At 43.9% G+C, this 25,967-nt stretch overlaps 2 protein-coding genes across 7 annotated transcripts in view; one reads left to right on the top strand and one right to left on the bottom strand.

Annotated features, from left to right (window-relative positions):
* Positions 1-5: 5 nt before the first annotated feature.
* On the top strand, positions 6-12,998 carry CLEC17A (C-type lectin domain containing 17A). 2 transcript variants are annotated; one of them, XM_072786976.1, is made up of 12 exons: positions 6-136; positions 285-358; positions 2,040-2,072; positions 2,163-2,213; positions 2,295-2,336; positions 2,507-2,548; positions 3,327-3,458; positions 3,544-3,606; positions 5,424-5,519; positions 5,729-5,880; positions 6,673-6,782; positions 10,180-12,998. In XM_072786976.1, exons 2-12 carry the CDS (start codon positions 322-324, stop codon positions 10,310-10,312), a joined length of 891 nt encoding a protein of 296 aa, XP_072643077.1. In that variant the 5' UTR covers positions 6-136; positions 285-321; the 3' UTR covers positions 10,313-12,998. The 2 variants fall into 2 exon arrangements, with proteins under 2 accessions (XP_072643077.1, XP_072643076.1); XM_072786975.1 differs by having other exon boundaries at positions 27-136; positions 278-358.
* Positions 12,999-18,493: 5,495 nt separating this feature from the next.
* ADGRE3 (adhesion G protein-coupled receptor E3) overlaps positions 18,494-25,967 on the bottom strand; it is a 39,684-nt gene continuing 32,210 nt past the window's right edge. Inside the window, exons 10-16 of one of the 5 annotated variants that reach the window (XM_072786957.1) lie at positions 25,742-25,939; positions 25,230-25,465; positions 24,692-24,758; positions 24,404-24,495; positions 22,511-22,679; positions 21,105-21,200; positions 18,494-19,381 (exon numbers count right to left, since the gene is read on the bottom strand). In XM_072786957.1, the coding sequence (XP_072643058.1) occupies positions 19,373-19,381; positions 21,105-21,200; positions 22,511-22,679; positions 24,404-24,495; positions 24,692-24,758; positions 25,230-25,465; positions 25,742-25,939 (867 nt within the window). In that variant the 3' untranslated portion in view covers positions 18,494-19,372. Of the gene's footprint in view, positions 19,382-21,104; positions 21,201-22,510; positions 22,680-22,700; positions 23,700-24,403; positions 24,496-24,687; positions 24,759-25,229; positions 25,466-25,741; positions 25,940-25,967 lie in introns of those variants that run through there. The other 4 variants (XM_072786959.1, XM_072786960.1, XM_072786958.1 and 1 more) reach the window with 4 other exon arrangements.

The following is a 25,967-nucleotide window of genomic DNA, read 5'->3' as shown; positions in this document are numbered from 1 at the left end:
CTGAGAGAAGCCTCAGGCACCTGAGCTGGAGGCTTAGGAGGTAGAAGCTGCCAAGCTCTGGTTCTCCCTTCTCAGGATCCTGTGTTAGCTGCAGCCATGTACATGTACACCAACTCTGGGTGCCAGGACCTGCAAGGTATGGTCTGGCTAGTCTTGAGCTGGGGGCCAGGGATGATCGGGACCCAGATTACAGTATCCCCACTCTGTGGCTGGAACCTGGGGCCTGAGGGACAGAGGAGGGAATGGGCTGGGCTCTCATTTGCCTTTCCTCTGGAAGGGACCAGAGAGGAGGACAATGATGATGGTGATGATTATGAAAACATGGCACCACCCTATAAGGACCTTCCTCCCAAGCCAGGTAAGAGGACTTCTCAGAAGCCAGGAGAAGGGATGTGTGGCCTGTGGCCTGGGGAAAGCAGGGTCCCCAAGGGACATTACCTGGGCATGAGAGACACAGAGTCAGCCTCCTGTGTACCCAGCTTGTGCCAGGTACCATGTTGGTGGGAGTATCTCTCTGATGGGAGAGGCAGTTCTGGGCACAGCCTCAGGTGAGCAGGTCCGAGGAGGGAGCGATCAAGAGAATAAGGAAATCTTGAGGGGAATTAGGTGGTAGGAGTATTGGAGTATTGGGGTCAGAGGAGGGGGTATTGGAGTGGGATTTAAGGGATAAGTTGGAGTTTGTTAGGAAGAGAAGCCCAGTAGAGAAGTGGAGGATGCAAAGGTCCTGAGACATGAAAGCTGGTGTTTCATAAAACTGTGAGTGCACCAGTGGCTCCCCAACGTCCTTGCATTCACACTCTGGGCCCAGATTGACTTTTAGACCTGGGTGCTCCATGCCTGGCTCAGGGCTCAACGAGAGTCTGATAAGTGGATATAAAAGTGAAGGTTTTAAAAAAAGACTTAATGCTTTGAGATTTCCCTGAGCCAACTCCCATCAGGGCCCCTGAGTGTTGCCTGTGTTGTGTTGGTAGCCTTGGACAGTGGCCATTCCATGAGGGGTGCGGTGCTGGATCCACCACTTCTTTTTTTCTTTTTTTAAGATTTTATTTATTTATTCATGAGAGACACAGAGAGAGGCAGAGGGAGAAGCAGGCTCCATGCAGGGAGCCTGATGTGGGACTCGATCCTGGGTCTCCAGGATCACGCCCTGGGCTGAAGGTGGGGCTAAACCGCTGAGCCATCCAGGGATCCCCACATCCATCACTTCTTAATCAGGAATGAGACTGACCTGGGAGGTCCCTGGGCACTGTGGGGCCAGAATGAGGTAGGAGGTGAACTGGGCTCAGCTGTTTGTCTCCCGGCTCTCACTTGGTCCCAATACAATCCTCAAACCTACCACCAAGAGGGACCCCACCAACTGATCATCAGTGCCACCCCTTCCCCAAAGTTAGCCTCCTCCCCATCTCCAATTGCAGCCCAGTCTCCACCCCTATCTTTATTTCCAAATCCAAAGTCATCATTTTACTTCAACACAACTAAAACCTAACTGTGACTTTCCCCTCATACCCCAGTGCAGCTCCAGTCCCAATTTTTATCTCCACCACATCCGAAATCACAATCCTACTCCCATGTCCATCACTGTGCCCAACCCATCTTCAATCCCATCCTCATCCAACCATAGCATTGACTCCAACTCTAGCCCAGACTCACTTGTGTCTTTAACTTAGGGTTAACAGCTGTCCTAGTTTGCCCAGGACTGAGTGATTTCCTGGCATGTGAGACTTCCAGTTTTATTTTTTTTCTTTTCTTTTTTTATTGGAGTTCAATTTGCCAACATATAGCATAACACCCAGTGCTCATCCCATCAAGTGCCCCCCTCAGTGCCTGTCACTTCCAGTTTTAAAACTGGGCAAGCCCTGGGTGATCCAGGATGATTGGTCGCTCTTTCTTAATCCTGTCCCCATCCCTGACCCCAATTCAATTCTCATGTTCAACCCTATCCCTAGCCCTCCATTTTAGTCTTAGTCCTGGTTCCATTACTGCCTCTGATCTTATTCCGACCCTCAGACCAGTTCTAATTCTGACCTTCTCTTTCACAGATTCAATGGCTCCACCTAGGCCTCCGAGGGCAGGTGAGCTGGGGCTGGGGGTACAGGAGACCCAGTGCTGGCTTATCCTGCTCTGGGCCTGAGCAACAATTCTTCCCCCTCCTCCCCCCCCAGGAAAGAAAACAGAGAACCCCCCACTTCCCTACAAGTCCCCAAAGATCAAAGGTGAGAATCTAGGGCTGGGGCCTTTAGGTTTACCTGGATGAAGCCCTGGTCTGCATAACCATTGTCTTTCTGACCTCTTAGGCCTGGACATCACCCCTGTCACTCGCACATCTCCTCAACTGGGTGAGCAGTGGGAAAACACTTTAAGAAGCCTGGGAGGGGACATCTGGAAGTCCTCCCTCTAGTTCCCCAGTTCTGACCAGAGAACAAATCAGATGGGATGGGGGAGATATTGATCTTGGAAGACAGTCTTTCTACAATTTTTGAATAAACTTTCTCTCCCTTCCTCCCAGATGTCAATCTGGCACATCCTCCGTTCCAGCCATCCCTAGCTAGTAAGTCCTCATGCCCTCCAGGTGTACCTCTGTCTTCTCTTTCATGGTCGCAAGTATGCTAGATTCAGACCTAGAGTCCCAGAAGGAGACCTTGGAGCAGAGAAATGTCTCCTTTGGAAGCTTCTCCTCTCTGATCTAGACCAGATCCTGAGGGACCCAGGGTAACTGCCTGATACCCTTCAGGCCTCACTTCCTACTTCCAGGAGGTATGGGAAACATTCTCTGTCCCCAATGCAAAGGTCCTAGAATGGGGAGCAGCTTGGGCAGGGGCTGCTGGAGAGTCTAGATCATGTATCATAAATGTTAGGAGCAGCACTGGACTTGGAGAGGTCCTCAGTTTACTTATTTGCAAACTGGGAATTATAGTTACATCTGTGTCATAAGGGTAAGGATCCAATAAGATAATAAGGATGTGACAGGATGCTTGGCACACAGTAAGTTCTCTCCAGTGTTCTAGGTTAGGGCGTAGTTGTGTTAGGTTATGGTGATGGTGTTGGATTTGTAAGTGGAGATGGGAATGGAGGTGTGGCTTCATTTGGAAATGGGGAGGGGGCTATATTTGGGGAGGGGTGGCCCTGAAGCACAGTATGTACTCTTGTGGACCTCTTCAGGGTTCTTTTCTCCTGACACTCTCTTGCTGACCCCATCTGGTGATACAGTCATGGCCATATATGTCTGTCCCTCTGTTTTTGGAGAGAGGGTCAAGTGTCTCTTTCTCATTCTCTGAAGCACCAATACTGGTTTCTTTGTCCCCACCCTCATTCCCCAACAATTCCAGCGTCCCAGCTCAGTCAGAAGTCCAGGTGTCCTGGGTGCTACCAGGAGGAGAGACTGGTGGTGTACCTGTGTCTGCTGGTGGTGGTGTCGCTGCTCCTGGGTTGCACTGGTCTGGCTGTGACCCTGATTAAGTGTGAGTAGAAAGAGGATGGGGTATGGGGAGAGATTGATCATGGGGCATGAGAGGACTTGGGCTCAAGATGGATTCTTCCTTATAGACCAGGAGGTGGTGGAAGAGCTGAGGATATTGACCTTTCAGCAGATGGCGTGGCAAGAGAATGGTGAGTGCTTTCAACTGACCCTTCATGCCATGTGTATTGAACACCCAACATGACCCCTCAAACCCAACTCCAAGACCATTTCCAATTCCATCGTTGCCAAGCTTTGTGCTAGGTATCAGGACATGGGTAAGATAGTAAACATATCAGGTATAGTTCCTGTTCCTGTGGAGTGTGTGCATATGTGTGTGTGTGTCTAGACCTCTACTGTCCAATATGGTGGCCATGAGTCACTGGCTATTGAGCACTTGCAGTGTAGTCATTCCGAACTGAGATGTACAGTAATTGTAAAGTACACACCAAAGTTAAAGACTTGCTACAAAAAAAGAATGCAAAATACCTCAACAATATTAATAATAATAACCTTTAGTATTGATTACTCATTGAAATCATACTTTGGATAGATTGGAATAAATAAATAATATTCAAATTAATTTTGCCCACTTCTTTTGACTCTTAGAATATGTGGCCATTGGAACATTTAAAATTGTGTATGTGGTTTAGATTTTATTTCTGTTGGACAGCACAGGTATTGAGAATCATTTACCAAATTATCACTCAAATGAATATAAAGTTTCAAATCTCAATGAATAGTCTAAAGGTAGATGATTCTACGAAAAAAATCTCATAGGGATCTTGACCTTATCTTTGGGAGGGTCATACAGGGCTTCCCTAGAGAATGGATGCTACCGCTGAGTGAAGGAAGAGAAAAAAATAAACCACGTGAGACGTTGAGGGTTTCAGGTATATGCAAAGGCCCTGTGGTAGGAGGTAGCATCATAAGTACAAGGGAGGAGGGTGGTGCAGTTGGACAGGTAGGAGGTGATGGTGGCTGAGAGTTGTGGCCATGAGGATGGAGAGAAATGGGTGGAGCAGAAAGGTTTAGGTGGTAAAACTGATTGGCCCTGGAGATGGATTGGGAATGGCAGTGGGTAAGAGAGAAGGGTGTCAGGCTGGAAGAAGGCAAGTTTGTGTAGGAGTAGTGGGAATATACACATTAGTTGTAGAGAAGTCTTCTGGGCTGGCATGGCCTTCACCATGATTGTTGAAGTCTGAAAATTGTTCCATCCTATGGGCATGCCTTCTGTGCGCATCTCAGATCAAGCCACTCTTCTGCTTAAAACCCACTGATGGCTTCTCACTGCCCAGAGTCCAACACGGAACTCTTGGCTTAGCATTCAAGGCCCTGGACATCGGACCTCATCCTACTTTGAACTTTAGCTCCTGTAAGGTTTGCCTTGACCTCTACCACTATAGCCTTCTCCAGCACACTTGCCCGTGCACTTTGGCTTTCAAGGTGACCCCTGCCTGTGGAGTCTCCCTCTCCCTTTCACAGATACTGAGTCACCATCTTCCTTCAAAACCCACCTCCTGGGAATCCCTGGGTGGCTCAGCGGTTTAGCATCTGCCTTCTGCCCAGCTCATGATCCTGGAGACCTGGGATTGAGTCCCACATTGGGCTCCAGTCCCACATCGGGCTCCCTGCATGGAGCCTGTTTCTCCCTCTGCCTCTCTCTGTCTCTCTCTCTCTCTGTCTCTCACGAACAAATAAATAAAAATTAAAGAAAAACAAGATCCACTTCCTCCAGGAAGTCCACCATCTCCACTCTTCCTCAAGGCCATCAGTCCCTCTGAACCACTCTAGGACCCTATAGGCACTGTGTGTGTCATTTTGAGTTCTACTACCACCCACTAGAAAGAGGGTGAGGGGTGGGATTGGCACAGATCTTACTTCTGTCTGGTGTGTTTGCAGTCCATGGTGGATGGGTGAGTAGATGAAGGTTTGGGTTTCTAACCTTCCAGCCCATCTCTGCTGACAGTGACTGGCATGGCAGGACTAGCTGGCCTGAAGAAGGACATTGACCATGTAAGAACTAACACCAACAAGTCCCTAGGAGAACTTCGGGGCTTATTAGGTGAGTGGGGCTTGGTGAACGACCCTGAGATGGGGGGCATGACAGAGCTGGCACACTGCACAAATCCATGGGGGCAATTCTCAGTGCAGTCTATCTGAATGTTGCCCCTGGAGCTGAGCAGTGCACAGCCTGCACAACTGTATATGGCACATTATGTACATGACTCTGACTCTGCGGGCCATTCTGACAGCATCCTCTTCTGTCCCCAGAGTGTACCAGGGTCACCTGCCCGGAGGGTTGGCTTCCCTTTGAGGGCAAGTGTTACTACTTCTCCCCAAGCACCAAGTCCTGGGATGAAGCCCGGAAGTTCTGCCAGGAGAATTACTCTCACTTGGTCATCATCAGTAGCTTTGCTGAACAGGTGATCTGTCCCTTCCGAGCCCTTGAGAACCAGTGGGATTCACATAGCCTTCCCTGGTCTGCATGGAGAGAAATTGGAATTGCCTTTGAGCCACTAAGACTTTTAATAGCAAGGTTAAGAAGACAGGCTCTACTTGAGTTCAAATCCTGATTGTGTTTCTTATCCCGAGTTTCTGTTTTTTCTCTAACCTGGAGATAAAACCATGGCACTTTCTATTCTCCAGGCTGCACTCCAAACATGTTACATCTTACATGAACATAATCCTCACAATAACCCTGTAAATTAGTGTGTGAGTCAGGAGAGGTTATGTTATGCTGAAGTAACAGACAGTCCCCGTCGCTCGATGGTGAAAGGCAACTCTGAAAGCTTCCACTTACTTGTGCTCACAAGGCGAGTCCTCCTATGCTTTTGGGCGGTAGGAAAATAGTCCTACCTGTGGAGCAGAATTGGCATTTTGTAAGCAACTGCAATGATTTGATGCTACCACAGCTAGATAGTAAAACCATTTGTCCATGGTTTTTACTTCACAGATGAAGAAACTGAGGCACAGTACAGAGCTGGGATTTGAGCCCAGATGTTTGCCATGGTTTATTTTTCCCCATCTTTTTACATTAGTCTCTCCGTGTCATTATTTTCAGTGGTTTTTTGTTTTTTTTTTTTTTTGTAGACAGCATATAGTTGGGTCTTGGTTTTTAAATTCAATCTGACAAGTTCTGGCTCTGAATTGCTGTTTTTAGACCATTTATATTTGATGTAGTCGAACTGGTGGCTGAGTGGAGTTTGTACTTGCAGAATTTTGTGGCCAAGGCTCATGGCTCTCCACGGGTGTACTGGCTGGGGCTGAATGACAGGGACCATGAAGGGAACTGGAAGTGGCTGGATGGGTCACCTGTCACTCTGAGGCAAGTATTGAGGGCTCTTGGCGCCTCTGCTCCCTGTGGGTCTTTGTACAGTCCAAGCTAGAAGATTCTCTAGAATCCCAGGTCAGGCAGGAAAGAGGAGGCCCAAGGTCATTTTTTAATTTTGTTTTGCCTACAGGGCTTCTGGTCTTTGTACCTTTGAAATGTTCCTCCATTGTAATATCTCCTTTTAGCACAACTGATCAAATACAACATGTCCACAGGTCAATGGTTTGGGGTGGGGTGAGGAGTTGGAGAAAAGAAGGGTGGCTACAGGGCAGGAGGAAAAGGAAGCTTTTGATTTGCCAAAAGGATGAGCAGAATTTCTGTGTCTCTGTCTCTGACTCTCTGTACTTTACATATATTAACCCATTTATTTAATCTTTTAAAAAATCCTATAAGGAAAGTATTATTATCATCTCCATTTTATTTTATTTTATTTCTATCATCTCCATTTCAAAGATAAGGAGGCTGAGGCACAGAGAGGTTAACCAACCTGCCTCGGGTCAGAGAGCTAGCAGGTGGCAATGCCAACCAACCTACCTTTATTTTATTTTATTTTATTTTATTTTATTTTATTTTATTTTATTTTATTTTATTTTATTTTATTTTATATATACATACAAAATAGCATATCAGACAGTGATATTTAGCATATCATATAGCATATCACCCAGTGCTCATCCCGTCAAGTGCCCCTCTCAGCCTTTCACTATTTTTTATATTCTCCAAATGAATGAGACCATATAATGTTTGTCCTTCTCCGATTGACTTACTTCACTCAGCATAATACCCTCCAGTTCCATCCACGTTGAAGCGAATGGTGGGTATTTGTCATTTCTAATGGCTGAGTAATATTCCATTGTATACATAGACCACATCTTCTTTATCCATTCATCTTTCGATGGACACCGAGGCTCCTTCCACAGTTTGGCTATTGTGGACATTGCTGCTAGAAACATCGGGGTGCAGGTGTCTCGGTGTTTCACTACATCAGTATCTTTGGGGTAAATCCCCAGCAGTGCAATTGCTGGGTCGTAGGGCAGGTCTATTTTTAACTCTTTGAAGAACCTCCACACAGTTTTCCAGAGTGGCTGCACCAGTTCACATTCCCACCAACAGTGTAAGAGGGTTCCCTTTTCTCCACATCCTCTCCAACATTTGTTGTTTCCTGTCTTGTTAATTTTCCCCATTCTCACTGGTGTGAGGTGGTATCCCACTGTGGTTTTGATTTGTATTTCCTTGATGGCAAGTCATGCGGAGCATTTTCTCATGTGCTTTCAACCTAGCTTTAAAGTCTATACTCTTAGCTGTTATGTGTTACTTTCTCAGAGTGTATGTATTTGGGTTTTGAGTAGTTGCTAACAAATTGCCCCCCATAGTGGTTATACCAATTTATTCTTTCACTGGCTTGACTATGGTTTTCTTCACAAAAAATTCATCCAATTTTTGTAATTTTGATGGCTAAATTGTAGGTGAAAATGGAATCACAATATAGTATTAATTTGCATTTCTCTTATAATGACTGAGATTGAGCATCTTCTCATATGTTTAATAGCTTTAGGTAGTGACTTTTCCGTGAAGTGTTTATTCACATCATTGGTATATTTTTATACTGGGATTTTTTTCTTCTTTGTTTATTTATTTATTTTAAAGATTTTATTTATTCATTAGAGACAGAGAGAGAGAGAGAGAGAGAGAGAGAGAGAGAAGCGGAGACACAGGCAGAGGGAGAAGCAGGCTCCATGCGGGGAGCCCGACATGGGACTTGATCCAGTATATCCAGGATCACACCCTGGGCTGAAGGCGGTGCTAAACTGCTGAGCCACCCGGGCTGCCCTTTCTTTTTTCTTTCTTTCTTTCTTTCTTTCTTTCTTTCTTTCTTTCTTTCTTTCTTTCTTTCTCTTTCTTTCTTTTTAAAGATTTTATTTATTTATTCATGAGAGACACAGAGAGAGGCAGAAACATAGGCAGAGGGAGAAGCAAGCTCCCTGTGGGGAGCCTGATGTGGAACTAGATCCCAGGATCCTGGGATTATGATTTGAGCCAAAGGCATATGCTCAACCACTGAGCCACTCAAGTGCCCCTTTTTATTTATTTCTAAGAGCTCTTTATATATTAGGGATATTAGTGTTCTGGCAGGGGATCTCAGTTTTTATTAGTGATTCTGGGAAGAATGGGGTGCCTGGGTGGCGCAGTTGGTTAAATGTCTGACTCTTGGTTTCAGCTCAGGTCATGAGGGTGGTGAGATCCAGCCCCCTGTTGGATTCTGTGTTCAGCATGAAGTCTGCTTGAGATTGTCTCTCCCTCTGCCCCTTCCACTTGTTCTCTTTCTTTCTCTTTCTCTCCCTCTGAAATAAATTAATAAAAATCTAAAAAAAAAAAAAAAGATTCCTGGAAGAAGGCACAGCTCTGTGAATAGAGATGGCGTGGTGTGGCCCTCCCCTAGCGGGGCTAGGGCTGCTAAAGGCTCGCGTTATGCTTTCTCTAGAGAGTTTTCCTCTGTTGAATGGAGGTCTGCCCATCTAGAAGATTTCTCCACTGCCAGTGGGGTCAGCCCATAGCCAACGAGCAGCTGAGAGAAGCCTGGACCCTTTGTCACAAGTCCAGACAACCCTGTGGTGCTGCTTATACTCCACAGCTCCCAGTCAGATCAGATTGGGCTGAACCCACATCCCTGCTCAACTCCTACCCTTGGCCCATCCTGCTTCTTCTGCTCCTTCTCTCCTGAGAGTATCCCTTAATAAATCTCATGCACCTGAATCGCCAAAGCAGTCTCCACTTTAAGGGAATATGATCTAAGACATTACAGTACCTGGAAGGTTGGGAGAATTGGTGGGGCGAAGGAAGGATTCTTTGTAAGAGGAGGTAGAAACTGACAGCAGATGCAGGAAATGGATTCAGGAGCAGGAGACTGTCCTGGTGAATGGGGAGGTGGGGCTGATTTAAGGCAGACAAACTGGGTATGAAGGGGGTAGAATGGCAGCTTTAGGTAATTCTGAAAAGCTGAAGAGATGATTAGGATGGGAGAGCCTTGAACCATGAAGGCCTTTCCTCTCCCCCCTCCCCCGCCATATTCTTTCTTTAATTAATAGACTATTCTTTACAGAAAATTTGAACAGAAGGTACAGAGAAATATTTCCTATATTCCTTCTCTCCTGCACAGTTTCCCCTCATATTAACCTCTTGCATTCTGTGCAGCACATTTGTCATAATTGGTGAATCACATGGATATATTATTATCAACTCAAATCCAGAATTTACATTGGGGTCCACTCCAAGTGTTGTACAATGTCATGTATCCACTGTCAGAGTATCACATATAATGCTCTGAAATACTCCCCTCTGCCCTGTGCTCCACCTATTCATCCCTCCCCATGTCCACTTTTCCTCCTTCCAGCTTTTGGGACCCAGAGGAACCCAACAACCTCCATGATGAGGACTGTGCCAGCATGAACAAAGGGGGCACCTGGAATGATCTGTCTTGTGACAAGACCACATATTGGATTTGTGAGCGGAAATGTTCCTGTTGAACCCCACAGCTGGGGGTGGGTGTGGGTCTGTACCGAGTGCCCCTTGGCTCTTGGGTAATGAGTACCTCCTGCCTTTCCACGGAAGATTCTACCTCTCCATGGACCGACATGGTTATACCTAAGATGCAACCAGGAGCTTGGATTTTGCAAGTCCCCCAGGGTGCAAGTGAGAGCATTTCTACGAGGACTTGAAGGCTTGTTCAATCAGATGATGTCTTAGTCTGTTCAGGCTGCTATACCAGAATACTGTAAGCTGGATGGCTTATAAACAACAGATTTATTTATTGAGGTTATAGAAGCTGGGAAGTCCAAGATCAAGGCACAGTGTTTAGTGAGGGCCCACTTTTCTGACTCATAGATGGCCATCTTCATGTGGTGTTCTCTCATCCTGGAAAGGGTGAGAGCTCTCTGGGGTCCTTGTTATAAGGGCACAAGAATTCTATCCTCATGACCTAATCACCCCCCCCCCCCCCCAAAGGCAATACCTCCTTATACCATCACATTGAGGCTTAGGATTTAACAAATGAATTGAGTGAGGGCACACAATGCAGTCTGTAGCAGGTAGTGAGCTGGAGGGGTACTGGGTCTTAGAGGTTGTCTCCTAGTTCTGGGGTCTGAGGAAGCTCACCAAGTCCCTGAATGTGGCTCTTAGGAAGCAGTGCTGGCCCTGAGGGCTCTGGGTCTGACAATGACTGAGCTGGAGCTGAAAATACCCTGGTTCCACTGGACCATGGTGTGCTGGGACAGGGCTCCCTTAATGCCTGCCTGATGTGGAGCAGCTTCTGGGAAGCAGGTGGGGAAAAATTATTCTTGACAGGCAATTTTCTCAATGTCCCAGGTGAGGTTTGCCCAACTAAGGTGACAGAATCAGGCCTCTTCCAAGACTTGTGAAACTTCTAGAAAGCAGACCAGCTGAAAAGCAAGACTTAATGTGTGGTCAGATTCTCAGGACAGCAGTGGAGCTATCTACCTGCATGTGCCTTTAGGCTGTTTGTGGTTTGTAAAGATCTTTGATGAAGTAATTCATTTTACTTCTGAGTGGACCTTCTTGGGCTATTAGCTCGTGCAATGTTAGTACTCAAAATGTCAGTTCACTGTGTGAACTATGTTCACTGCGTGAACTTGCCCACTGTGTTAGTTTGCTGGGGATGCCATAATAAAGCACCATAGACTGGCTTAAGTGAGAGAAATTTGTTATCTCATGGTTCTGGAGGCTGACGTCAGAGATCAAAGTGTCAAAGTAGTTGGTTTCTGGTGAGGGGTCTCTCCTTGACTTCTAGATGACCCTCTTCTCCCTGTGTCTTCACATGGACTTCCCCTTGTGTGTATCTGTGTCCTATTCTCTTCTTTTTATTTTATTTTATAAAAAGATTTTATTTATTTATTCATGAGAGATAACAGAGAGAAGCAGAGACTAAGGTAGTCTCTAAGAGGGCTAAGGGCTAAGGTAGAGGGCTAAGCAGGCTCCCCATGGGGAGCCAGATGTGGGACTTGATCTCAGGACCCCGGATCACACCCTGAGCTGAAGGCAGACGCTCAACCACTGAGCCACCCAGGTATCCCCTGATCTCTTCTTTTTATGAAGACGCAGGTCGTATTGCATTAGGGCCCATTGTAATGACTTCATTTTTATTCATTACCTCTTTAAAGACTCTACCTCAAAATACATTACATTGTGATGTACTGGGGGTTAGGACTTCAACATGTGAATTTTAGGGGAGACGTCATTTCAGCCTCTAATACCCACTAATTGGTGCTCCTCCAGTGATTATGACAATGAAAACCCCCCCTATGGGGCTGGTTCTACTTTGCAGTTGAACACAATGTAACACAACAATCCCTTTGGAAAATCTCTGAATTGTATTCAAAGGTAGGTAGACATTTTCCAACCTGATCAATTTATTGACCAACAGCTACCCTTGATGAGTAGCAGAATCCTTGCATTGAGTGAGAGCAGGTGATTACGGCAAGGAGGCTCTGAGCAGAAGGGCAGTGGGGGAGGTTAGCTTTCACTTCACTTCTTGTTTCCGTGTCTGTTTGCCTCCTTCCACCTCCACACCTGCCCCAACTCACCAATACTGAAAACAGTCCCCCATGTACCCCATAGATTGCAGAGTGGGTGGGCATCCTGTTCTAAGCCCTCTACCTAGGGTGCTGTTGGTCCAAGTGATTGTTTATTTGGGTCAGGGGAAGTTCCTTCATCTCAGAAGAGGAAACTTCAGCTTCCCCCAGTGTATTGAAAAATGAGGAAATAGGGCTGTGCTCACATCTTTGAGTCATGCTGGGGGTGTTCCACAGGGCACCTGGCTCAAACCTATCACCTATCTCCCTTCCACATCTCTCATGATTGTATAATTTTAGGTAGAGAGATAAGTATGAAGGTCCCCTTTACCACCTTGGGTTTAGGGGAGCAAAGGTTGGATATTCTTGGTGGATAAAGATAACAAAACCCACAGTTTATCAAGCATATATTGTGTGCTAGATAAACAGTAGCTCCCACTGAATCTTCTCAATGACACTGTGAGGTCATTACAACCCTATTTTATAGCTAGGGAGACTGAGGCTTGCCCATTGTCATTTTTTAAAAATAATATATTTATTTTTTATTGGTGTTCAAATTGCCAACATACAGAATAACACCCAGTGCTCATCCCGCCAAGTGCCTCCCTCAGTGCCCATCACCCACTCACCCCCACCCCCTGCCCTCCTCCCCTTCCACCACCCCTAGTTCGTTTCCCAGAGTTAGGAGTCTTTATGTTGTGTCTCCCTTTCTGATATTTCCTACCCATTTCTTCTCCCTTCCCTTCTATTCCCTTTCACTATTATTTATTATTTATTATTATTTATATTCCCCAAATGAATGAGATGGGTAAGTGGCAGAGCTGGTATTTGGACTCAGTCTATGCCTACAAATGTTGATTTCTTTCTGCAGCACCTGCCACATTTCAAGGGACTTCTGCAAACCTGAATTATCCCTGAGGACCCCAACCTTGTAGCTCTTATCTTGGCTGGCAATTATGGGAAAGGAACAGTGTGGTGTGGTGTGGTGGAACAGATATTCTGGGCAGACTAGGAATGGAGTTCTGGGTCTGTTGATAATGATCTATGTGGCCTTCCTGGGGCTATAATGATAACGTAGATGGGAGAGGAAGGGGATCAGGTAGGAAGAAAATGAATCTGTTTTGAAGATAAAGCTAATGGCATTTGCTGATGGCTTGGATGTAGGGTATGAGAGAAAGAAGGGAGTAAAGAATTACCCCTAAGTTTTCAACTTAAGCAAGTAGAGCTAAGGAAGAAAAAAAATGCTTATAACACATATGTTTATTTCTTTATAAAATTTTAGGGGCACTGGGTGGCTCAGTCAGGTACGTGTCTGCCTTCGGCTTGGGTGATGATCCCAGGGTCCTGGGATCGAGTCTCATGTCAGGGTCCCTTCTCAGCAGGGAGTCTGTTTTTTCCTCTGTACATTCTCTCTCTCTCAAATAAATAAAATCTTAAAACATTTTTTAAAAGATTCATTTATTTGAGAGAAGCGAGAGTATAAGCAGGAGGAAGAGGAGAGGGAGAGGGAGAGAGAGAATCCCAAAGCAGACATCCCACTGAGCATGGAGACTGATGCAGGGCTCAATCCCAAGACTCTGAGATCATGACATAAGCTGAAATCAAGAGTCGGGTGCTTAATCTACTGAGCCACCCAGGCATCCCCTTACATACATTTATTTGTTTATTTATATTTTTTATTTTTAATTGATCTCTACACCCAATGTGAGGCTCAAATCCACAACACTCAGATCAAGAGTTGCATGTTTTGCCAACTGAGCCAGCCAGACACACCTGAACACATTTAGATTTGGGTGTTTTATGAACTTTTGCTGAAGTTCAAGAATGGAATCTTGTGTGTAGCAGATGTAGTCATGCCCATCAATATTCTTGATCCTCACATTTTCAGTGACTTCTAATGGCCAGCAGCTGCCCCCAGAGTCTTCCTGGTCTGGTACAAGTCAGGTGAGAAGTGACAGTGGGGAAATGCTTTCTAGAATAGCTCTCAACCAAAGCCTGGACTAGGTGTACACATACCCCAACTCCCTTATCCCTTAGACGAGTTTGAGGTGTGTCACCCAGAGGTACCCACTGGGATTAAGCTTCCATTGCCTAAGTGGTAGCCGCTCAATAACACACTTTGAACACATCTTGTACTGGCTGCCTTTCTTTCCCTGAATCACTTTTCACATTCCTGCTGGTCTTTCCTGGGATCACCTCCAAAATAAACTGCTTACACTTGAATCCTTCTCTCAGAGTTTGCCCTTGGGGGAGCACAAATTGAGACACACTGGGACGGGAGAAGATGACCTTGTGATATGGTTCTGGTTTGCCAGGGATAGAGGGGTTCCTAGGACGTGGGACACTCAATGCTAAAGCTGGAAAATCCTGGGCTAACTGGGATAAGTTGACCACCCTTATAAGATAGCATGGCACCAGGAAAACCAAGAAAAGAGAAAGCCTCAAGAAAGAAAGGGGATAATGTATATGTAGATCAAATCATCACGTAGTACAATTTTTATCTATTAATTATACTTCAACAAACCTGGAAAAAATAAAAATAAGTGATTATAAAAAAAAAAAAGAGTAAAAGAGGACCAATGCAGTCAAGTGTGACCCAAAGGTCAAGTTAGAAAAGATTGACAAGCATCTATTTTTAGCCTTGAGGAAGCATTTGGGACATTAAGCCAATCCTGGGTGTGTTAGAGGCAGAAATCAGACTGTGGTGGTTGAACAGTGAAAGAGTGGGAGGAAGCAGGGACAGCAGAGTGTAAACAACTTTTCCCCAGAATTTTGACTGTGAAGGGGGTGGGGAGAGAGGGAGAAAGAGAGAGGTAATTGTGGAAGGGAGGGTTTTTTTTGGGTAGAAGGGACCCAAATGCCTCCGCCCTACTCTTCCCAAACCCCCTATTACTATTATATCAGATCTCTTGAGACCCCCAGACTAATTTTTTTCCTTCATAATTTTCATCTTTTGGCATTTTGCTCTGTTCCTTGAGAGATTTCGTCCACGTGGTCTTCCAAGCCACTAATTTGGCTCTTCATAGTGACTGCACTCTTTAATTCATCCAGAAAAAAATTCTCTTTTTAATTATTCCATCCTATTTATTTATTTATTTTAATATTTTATATATTTATTTATTTGAGAGACAGAGAGAGCGCTGGAGGGAGAGGGAGAGAGAATCTGAGTGCAGAGTCTGATGTGGGGTTCAGTCCTATTACTGTGAGATCATGATCTGAGCTGGAAACAAGAGTCAGCTGCTTAACCAACTGAGTCACCCAGGCACCTCTATTCCATTTTTACTTAGTTCCATAGAGCAGTTTGGTACTACACTGGAATCTCCTTGCATTCTTTTGTGATTATGTTCAATTCTTATTGGAATTATTCTTGTTTTAAGTTGTCTGTCAACTTCAGCAACTCTATTTTGATGAATTTCAATTACATTGGACCATCCTCTTTCAGTTGCTGAGACCTCTTGGTGTTGCCATTTTTTCTTGGGGCTCAGACCCTGGGGTTGAGAACTCTAAGCAAGGGCAGTTTCCCAAGTGATGGGAGGGGATGGATTCTCCACCCCAAGAAATACACATGCATACTAGGCAGGTGTGCAGAGGCACCTCATTGCTCCCCAGTTTCCTTGCTATCTTCTAGATTTAGGATCAGGGCTCCTCTTGGAGTTCTTGGAAGGATTGCACGCACGTGTGTGCACACACACACATACACACACACAGGAGTGATGCTGGCCTATCCTAGAAGGTCCATGGACTCCTGTGGGCCAGACTCTTCCTGGGATGGATGGTGTTTGGTCTTTATCCTTGAATGCTCTTCAGCTTGTCTTGGGACTCTCCACCTGCTGCATGGGGCTACATTTCAACCCCAGATTTTCCTTTGGGGATTCCCCTAGAGATACCACCCTCATCCTTACCCAGCTGTCATTGGCCTCAGCAGACTTTTGGTTCAAAGAGGTAGATATATTAGTGTAGGGGGTTAAGAGGAATTGAGAAAAGTACAAGTGGCCATTTTCCTGGAATCTACCATTTCTCTTTTTTTTGCATAAGAGCCAGCAAACTATAGCATGGCGGTGGTGTGTGTTTGTGTGTGTGTCAAATCCTGAGGGCAACCTGTTTTTGTATGGCCAGTGAGCTAGAAATGAATGTTACATGTCTAAGGGACACCCACACCCACATACACATACTCTGAAAAATCTAAAATATTTGTTATTTGGCCCTTTGCAGAAAAAATTTCCTGACTTTTTAAATTATTATTATCATATTTAAATACCATTGGGGAAGAACCAGGAGAGAGGATCTCAGGGAGGTGGAAGACTTAAGACAGAGAGAGAAGATATCAGTAGAGAAAGGTCTCCAAACAGGCAGGAGGGGATGAGCAAATCACAGAGCAAAGGGTTAGCTTTAAACACGAGGAGGGACCCCTTTGCTATTGTGGAAGATTGGATGAGAGGACTATGGGAATCAATGAGGGAAGGAAGTAAGGGCGGGTATGGATGTGGATATATTTGTAAAGAATATCAGGAAGTTGAGGTTGTTTTCATCAGCTGGTGTTTATCATCTCTGTGAAGTAGGAGGAAACATAGAGGGAAAGGTTATGAGGATTGAGGAAGGAACTGAAAACCTGTAACCTTCCACAAGGGGAAGTTGACTAGGGATAGGAAGAGCAAGTTCCAGGTAGCGTGGAGAGTCTTGTTTAGATCAGAAAGCATATATTTATAATGACTCCAAGATAAGTGATTCTGGGATCTCACTGGCCTGGTGGAGAAGTGGTTAAGAGATGCGGTTTGTTCCGAAGGAAAGATGCTTTGAACTGGAAGTAACATTACCTGACCCAAAGTGGCTCAACAATTTGTCTCACATAGAAGGAAGCTGGAAGTTCGGTTTAGTAGCTCAGCAATGTCATAAAAGCCCAAATTATTTCCATCTTTCCACTCTCCCATTCTCAGTATTTACCTTCTCTCCAAGCATCATATTATTGTGTAATGGTCCAAACCAGGAAGTCATGGCCAGGCTCCCTTGAGTTTTCCTTCTTTTATTAAGGAGAAAAAGTATTTTCCAGTAGGTATTTATTATATCCCATTGTGTAGAATTGGTCCAAATGTACCCATCCTAAAACAATCTTTAACAAATAAAAGTATGATCACTATGGTTAATTTAGACCAGGGTTTCTCAATCTCAGCACTACTGACATTTAGGGATTGATATCCTTTGTTGTGTCTATGTGGGGGCTGTCTTATGCATTTTATGATGTTTGGCAACATCCCTGGCCTTTACCACATAGATGCCAGTAGCATTTCCCATCTTTCTCCAGTCATGACAACAAAAAGTGTTTCTAGACATTGTCAAATGTCCTAGTAGGGGTGGGGGATTGCCTCTAGTTGAGAATTACTGGGCTTAGACCAATTTTAACTGGCCCCCCGTGTCCAAGCATATCACCATCCCAAATCTGCAAACAACCAAGGTTTTTTTAATAAGGAGCATATGATTTGGTGATGACTGCTGAGCAGACAATCTGCAGTACTGCCATTGTTGGATTGGTCCTGGATTGAGGTTTTCCCAAGTAGTTAAAGAATAAGAACAAGGGAGCAAGGTGTTGAAAGTATAGGAGAAAATAATTTGACATGGTTGATCATGAGATTGAGCCTGGATAAGAAAGGAGGTAAAACTGGAGGCTTGGGAGAGGTTGATGGTCAGAAGGACTGAATGAGTTTAAAGAGCAAGGTCAGGATGAATGAGTGTAAGAATGTGAGGAAAGGCCTTGAAAGGGGCTTCCTTCTTCTTCTTTTTATTTTTTTGTATTTTCTTTTCTTTTTTTAATAAATTTATTTTTTATTGGTGTTCAATTTGCCAACATATAGAATAACACCCAGTGCTCATCCTATCAAGTGTCCACCTCAGTGCCCGTCACCCAATCACCCCCACCCCCCGCCCACCTCCCCTTCCACCATCCCTAGTTCGTTTCCCAGAGTTAGGAGTCTTTCATGTTCTGTCTCCCTTTCTGATATTTCCCAGTCATTTTTTCTCCTTTCAAGGGGCTTCCTTCTTAACAAAACATCAAAAGAGTATTTGCAATGGCCATGATTTGGGCATCCAGGGACAAGCATTGGCTGAACACATCATAGTGAAGGGAAATCCAATGCAACATACATTTATTGAGAGCCAAATATGCAGAACAAACATTTCAGGAAATAAAGCCTAAATCTTTTCTAGCCAGCTGTAATAATTTCCCTCATCCTCAGCTTTGTTCTTCACCAAACCAACCAGATTCATGGGCATGACTTTCCAAGTGGAGTCGAATGTTCTAGTTTGAATATTTTCTCTTCACCTGCTCTGGAAAAACATCCCCCCACAAAAGCTGTTTAGATTGAAGGTAGATGTAAGGATGTAAAGATGTAACAAAATAAACTACCATCACCAACAAAACAGAGATAAAAAGCAGAAGTAGATTAAAGGCAGAGAATGTTGCTGAAGTGGTAGGCTCTTTGCCTACTCAATACCGTTTGCCAAGTAGTCAAATAACAAAACAGTATTTGATGGCAAACAGGTAATTTATTCAACGGCCAGAAAACAGAGAAGAGGAGTTCATGTTCGAAAGGCACCTTCTCCCCGATTAGGTCTCATTGTCAGGGTTTTATGGGGTTAAGGTAATTACAGGACTGGTAAGCAAGCTGACCTGGGGTCAAGGTGTTTCAAGAGAAGAAGAGAAGGCTTCTAGGAATCAGAATGCCACCTCTTTTCCTTCTTAAAATGGGCACAGTGGGATCTGTCATGTTGCTGGTAGGTGTGTTTTTTATTATTGCAGTTAGAGGGTAATAATCTTGAGGTCATCGGAGAGTTAACAATGGTGTCTGATCAAACAGGTCAAAAACTGGGTTATTGTGGTTAGTTCAGAGCTTGTTAGTAAGTCCCTGGTGACAGGAGCTCCATTCAGCGGGCAAGTATGACATGATCTCTTAGCATTTGGAATCCTAGGTAAGGTTTGGCCTTCTTCAGCTTATATGAGAAGACTTCTCAAAATTCCTAGATGAAGAATTAAAAAAAAATTCAGACACAGTATCCTGCTCCAGAATTTAAGTTGGTTTGTATCTATGAAGAAAAGCTAAACTCTAAGGCCCATGGAGGCAGACTGTGCTGGTCTTGTTCCTTTTGTATGTCCATTGCCCACCACGGTATCTTGACACATTGTAGAACTCAACAAATATCATTTTTACCACATACAAGTTAGCGTTTGGTTTAAATTCCCAGGCCCCACAAGAAAACCAATACCTCCTATGGGAGCCCAAGAGGACAGAGATTCCTGGCCTCGTTATGAGTCATGGTATGCAAGAAGCCCAAAGCTGTCATTTCCTTTCTACTATTGATGGTTCATTCACACAACTCCCTGCCCAGTCAAACATGATTTTTTATACAAACAATATTGCCTGGTTACACAACTGGCCTTTCAATGCTAGCAAGTTTCTAGGGAACAGTGCTAGAAATTTAACCCAAGGGCAAATTTGTCCATGGAGAGTGAAAGAATTTTGGTGTTTTCTTTTTTTCTCTTTTCTTTCTTTTAGCTTTTAAATCATATCCTGTGCCTAGGAAAATACAAACCTAACATTCTTCTAATTAAAGTCAATGTATTTCTTACAGGGAGCTAATATATTTATATATATTCCCCTTTCAAAGATACAATTATGGGATGTGTGGTTGGCTCAGTGGTTGAGCGTCTGCCTTTGGCTCAGGTTGTGATCCTGGGGTCCTGGGATCAAGTCCCACATCGGGATATCCACAGGGAGCCTACCTCTCTCTCTGCCTGTGTCTCTGCCTCTCTTTGTCTCTCATGAATGAGTAAATAAAATCTTAAAAAAAAAAGGATACGATCATCTTATTCAACTTCCACAATGTTAAGTACTACTAATAAAAAGTTTCCTTATATACATCATGGGAAGCAAGTTACTGGAATGCCAGAAACTTTGGGAATTATTTTGGATTATCTAGGAAGTCTTTCAAAGGTCACAGCAGGTAGCCAGCACCTTTTATAAGTTTACTCTTATCGGAAGTGATTAACCTAATATTTATACATCTTTTTTCTGATCACTTGCAATGTCCTAAGCCTTTTTCCCTAGTCCTGTTTTCCTTTTGGCCCCTTTTGAAAGATTTAGTGAATTCTCCTTTCCGTCCTCCAAAATAGGGATAGATTTTTTTTTTAGTGATTCAGTATTTCCAATGCTGAGAATATCACATATTAGCTCAAGAAAAATAGAAGACAATGTGTCAGAAATTTCTCAATTTTGTTTATTTTAAAAATGACACATTCTAAGGCTCCTTGGCTAGCAGATGTGGTGGTGTACGCACGGGAGTAAACAAAGGAAACTGGGAAAATTTTTATGGATTATGAATTTTGGAGCCCATCTTGCTTAACTAGGGGCATACCTTCTTTTTTTAAAAAATATTTTATTTATTTATTCATATGAGATGCAGAGAGAGGCAGAGACATAGGCAAAGGAAGAAACAGGCTCCCTGCAATGAGCCTGATGATGTGGGACTTGATCCCAGGAACATAGAACATAGCTTTAGCATTATCAATGATCAGGGAAGAGTCACTGAGGAACAATATAGTGAGAATGGGAAATGCAAGCCAGGTCATCAGGAAAAGAGCTCTTTGCCATTCTCTCTGGGCAAGCGAGCTCATACTAAGATGAGGAGAGGGGGTTTGGGTGTTGCGGGGGCAAGCATTAGAATAAGTCACAAGTCCTCTTACTTGACTAGGCTTTGAGTCAGTGCCAAATCTGGTGGAAAGTGTGTAAGTCCCAGACTCAGATTTAGGTGTTATGATCTCTCCAAACCACTTTCGGACCTGAAACATCAAAGAAAATACTGGAATTGTTTTTATTAACATTGGTGAAGAGAAAAGCCAGTGAATCAGGAAGAGAATAAAGACATTATTGAAAAACTTTCTGTACAACATGTGGCATATCTTTAAAATGTAATATTATTTACTGAGCCTTAAAAAGGAAGGAAATTCTGACACAGGCTACAACATGGATGAACCTTGAAGACATTATGCAGAGTGAAAGAAGCCAGGCACAAAAGGACAAATCCTGTCTGATTCCACATAAATGAGATCCCTATGATAGTCAAATTAGTTGAGCCAGAAATTAGAATAGTGGTTACCAGGGACTTAGCAGTGGAGAATGGGTAGAAGAATGGAAATGTGGATAGACCATGTGACAAAACAAATATAGCACGACAGTAATTGAAGTGATTGGCATATATGTGTTCATTGCATAATTCATTTAACCTTTTTGGTATGCTTGAAAATGTCCATAGTAACATGTCGGGAAAAATTAACTTATTATGTAATGCTGTCATAGAGCTATTAACACATATTAGTATGGAGACTATACATCACATGGAACTGTATTTAAGAATTCGTGTGTTTAAGTGGTGTGGCAGATTGCATTACAGCTTTCAATGATTCATTCATCTGTCATAGTATTACACCCTCATGGTGTAATACTTACTTAGTTTCATGGTGGGTGGAGGGTTATCCTCCCTTGACTTCAGGCTTGGACATATGACTTTCCTTGGCCAATGGAATATCAGTGGAAGGGATGCAAGGAGGACCACAAGGCTTGAAATGGCCTTGCCCAGTAGGGCTTATCTTTTTGTGATTTTGCCACTATCATGAGAGAACATATCCTAGGTTTCTGTCCCATTTATGCCAAGCCTGAGAATGAGTCACAAGGAGCAGACCTGAACATGATTTGTTGATCTGGATCCTGGAACCAAGCTGAGCTGAACCCAGACAAGATCAGCTAACCTCAATCAACCTTCAGACTTGAAAATGAGAAAAGTAAATATTTGTGTTTAGGGTACTGAGATTTTTGAGATTGTTTGTTACTCAGCAGTAGCTGACTATTACAAATGGAAAAGCTGAAGAAAAATATTTCCTTGATGTAGCAATTGTTTGCTTTCTGAAAGCTGTTAATAAGTTGATGCATCTTACAATCGATAACATCTTAAAGAAGAGAAAACATGGATAGTGTTTACACATGGCTCACATCTCATGAAAATTTAGAGAACATAGGTTTAAATGTTCCTTAAAGTACATACCACCAAATATTTCTTGACTTTATGACAATAACAAAAGGGGTTGTTGTTTACCTGCTGGCTGAGGAGGCAGTAGACCAGGAAAATGAAGAAGCCCTGCAGGCTGTTGATGATGGTGAAGAGGTAAGCCATGACGTGGGCAGCTGGACCCACCTGCAGGATGCCTAGGCACCACGTGCAGCCCAAGATGAAGAGCTGAGCTGTTGCCTTGAATGTCAGCATCCTGAGGGGTCATTCACAATGACGTGAAAAGGCTAATAGTGGACATGGACACCCTATCATGTAGTTGTTAATGGCAGGGACTCTGGAGCTAGACTGGCTGGGTTTAAATCCAAGGCAGAACTAACCAGCTGGTGACTTTGGGCAAATCAGTTTGCCTTTCTGTAACTCAATTTCCTAATCTTTATAATATATATAATAAATAGGATTTTGACATATGTAAAGTGTTTTGGACAGTATGTAGAACAAAATTAGTACATACATAAAGCATTCTAAAACCAGGTGCTCTTTATCTCTCTCATTATATCACTTATAGATGAAGTGTCATATAATTTATTATTCAGACAGGGAGGCTTTTGAGACAGAAGTGCTAATTTATGATTACAATGAGCATAAACGGACTATCCCAGGCAAACTAGGATGTAAGGTCACCTTACTTATGTATCTATGTATCCCTAATTAGAAAACATAGTAATACATAAGTGAGAAAAACTAGTTGGGGAACAATTTGCATAGTGTGGCGCTATTGTGTGGATGCCCATCTGTTCTAGAGAAAATTCACAGCCCAGAAAAAGGTCTGGGGAAAATTTTATACATATCATACAGTTACCTCTGGCTTTCCTGAGAAGTGGAAGTAGCAAAGAAAGAGGGGAGCTAGCTGCTTTCAGATTTTACTTGATATATTTTAAAAACTTTGAAAAAATATTTAACAAATGCACTATTTTTGTGATTACAGTGAAATCAACAACAAATTACATGTTCACATAAAATGGATGCTGCTCATCGTCCAAAATGTTTCGAAATAGTATCATACAAAATGTATTTTAATCCAAATCCTAGGGCAGCCCGGGTGGCTCAGCTGTTTAGTGCCGCCTTCAGCCCAGGGTGTGATCCTGGAGACCCAGGTCGAGTCCCACGTCGGGCTCCCTGCGTGGAGCCTGCTTCTCCCTCTGCCTGTGTCTCTGCCTCTCTCTCTCTCTCTCTCTGTGTGTGTTTGTGTCTTTCATGAATAAATAAATAAAATCTTGAAAAAACAAAACAAAACAAAACAAAAAAACAAAAAAAAAAAGAAAAAAAGAGTAAAACTTAAAAAAAAATCCAAATCCTACCCACAGCTATTACATATTATGTTATGTAGCAGAAATTGTTGGCTTTTTCCCCTCCCGTTCTCCTCTTCTTCATTTTAGTGTTGGATCCTTCCTTTTTTGAATTTTATCAAGGACACATGGCTACCCAGTTAGAGACTACATTTCCTGATAGTAGAAGGTAGATGTCACTGTATGATCAAGGTCTAGCCCTTGAGATCCGGGCAAATGGGGAACATGCAGCTCAACTTCTTTCCATGGATGCGATACTGGCAAAGAAACATCCTGGGAAATGTGGAGCAATAAAATAGAAAGGACTCGAGTCTCTGGATTACTTTGTGGAGCAGAGCTTCCCCATCGGTCCTGGTTTATTCACCTCTGGACTGTGACAGGCAAATGAAATAAACTTCTATTTCACTCCTTTTTGGGGCTCTTTTGTCACCGAAGCTTAGTCTGTAGTACAGCTAATATTGTATAATAATGCCTTTCATTAACGGTGACACTGGGAGATGGCAGTTGGCTTTGCTAGGTCCTGGAGCTTGGTTGTGGGGTGTATGTGTGTGTGGATACACAAGAGGAACTAGTGAGACTAAGTACAGAAAAAGGGGAGTGCGGTCAGAAAATACCATTTACCCCACCTTACCTTATATTCTGGATGGTTGACACTTCACTATTGAGAGAGGAAAGTTTCTTTTTTAAAATCCAAAGGACCAGGAGAAAAATAACTAAATTCACCTGCAGGAATGACATGGATCATGCAGAATGCAAGTTAAAATAATGCACTGTGTTCGCTATAAACTGCAAACAATTCATACCTCCCTGCATGTAGGATTGAATGGGTAGTAGGTGGGGAAGTAAATTCATAGAACTGACAAAAATGTGTGCCTGGTGCTTCTTTGGTTGGTAACACTGGAGCCACATACTCACTCACACAGATAATGGCACAGACAGGGCCCAGGAAACTCCAGATGAATCCCTTGTCCAGGTTGAGCCAGCAGCTGGGAACAATGGGAAAAGGGGCCAAAAGAGAGATCAGAGAAGAACATGAAATAAACACCTTTTCCTAACACTTTTTCAACATCTGAAAAGGTCAGCCGGTGACAACAAAGGCTTCGATTCTTTACTATCGTGTTAATGCTACGCTAAACATTTTACGATTGTAGTCACACCATGGTGAGGGTGGGGCCATGGGGACAACTGTTATTCCCATTTCACTAATGGGGTGGCCAAGACTTGAGAACTTGAGGTCCCATATTATGGGAAGGAAGAAGCTGGGACCTAATCACAAAATGCCCTCTTTCCAGAACCTTCCTTACTCTTACCATCACCTTTCTCTGTCTCACCAGGAAAGAGGTTAGAGCTATTACAGCCAAGGGGAAAGGAGAGTGAGTTTGACACGGATATTCCAATCATTATCGTTAACACTGCCCTTAAAACTATCCACAGCACAGGGTGAGAGTTGAGCTCACCGATTAGATGTTCCATAAAGGTGAGGCCTGGATGCAGCAGAAATGGCCACAATTATAGCCGGGACTCCATAGCCCACAGGGAACATGAGCTTCTTCATGAACTTGTTCACACTGGAGTAGTTGACCACTGTCAGGTTGCGTGCAGTGAGGAAGAGGTGCAGACCCTCCAGCAGCATCCAGGTGAAGGAGGCCAGGTAGAGATAGTGTAAGGCACCTGCGATGATGGCACACAGCACCTGGGGGAGGAGAAAGGTGCCACCAGGAGTGATTGTCAGAGAGGAGGGTGGCCCCAGGACCTGTTCCATACCTTGCCATTGGAAAGAGCTCATGTATATGGTTGAGTTGTCAGGGGAGGATTTGTCTTCTAGTTCATTAGTCAATGTGGAATAGGCTACTCTTCAAAATAACCCTGGGACCCAAGATTATTTTATTAAGATATCAATGCAGCACAGTTCCATGAACTGAGCATCCTCTGTGGCAGGGCTGGGTCTCCTTTGAGACCGTGTCAATACCTTGATCTTGGTCTTGTCAATGGCCGTGAGGAAGAGCAGGTGGGCCAGGAAGAGGCAGATCGAGAGCTGCAGGTGGAGGGAGGTGCTGGTGTTCTGGATTGCTTTGCACAGCAGGAAGGTGAGGGCTGCCAGAAGGAGGCACAGCAGAGAGAGGCTCAGCCCCATGTAGGTGATCACAGCCAGCACGGGATCATCCTCCTGGGATCCAGCCAAGAGAAGCAAAGAC

This window comes from Canis lupus, chromosome 19 (assembly GCF_048164855.1).
Source record: "Canis lupus baileyi chromosome 19, mCanLup2.hap1, whole genome shotgun sequence".
Lineage (NCBI taxonomy): Eukaryota > Metazoa > Chordata > Mammalia > Carnivora > Canidae > Canis > Canis lupus.
The sequence above is the reverse complement of the archived record's forward strand: the minus strand, read 5'-3'. Positions and strand labels throughout refer to the sequence as shown.

Bases quoted from the DNA above. Each gene is read 5' to 3' on its own strand.
- CLEC17A (XM_072786975.1), top strand. From the start codon at position 97: ATGTACATGTACACCAACTCTGGGTGCCAGGACCTGCAAG. The intron at 359-2,039 runs GTAAGAGGACTT...TCTCTTTCACAG, and splicing joins GGACCTTCCTCCCAAGCCAG to ATTCAATGGCTCCACCTAGG. The intron at 5,520-5,728 runs GTGAGTGGGGCT...TTCTGTCCCCAG, and splicing joins AGAACTTCGGGGCTTATTAG to AGTGTACCAGGGTCACCTGC.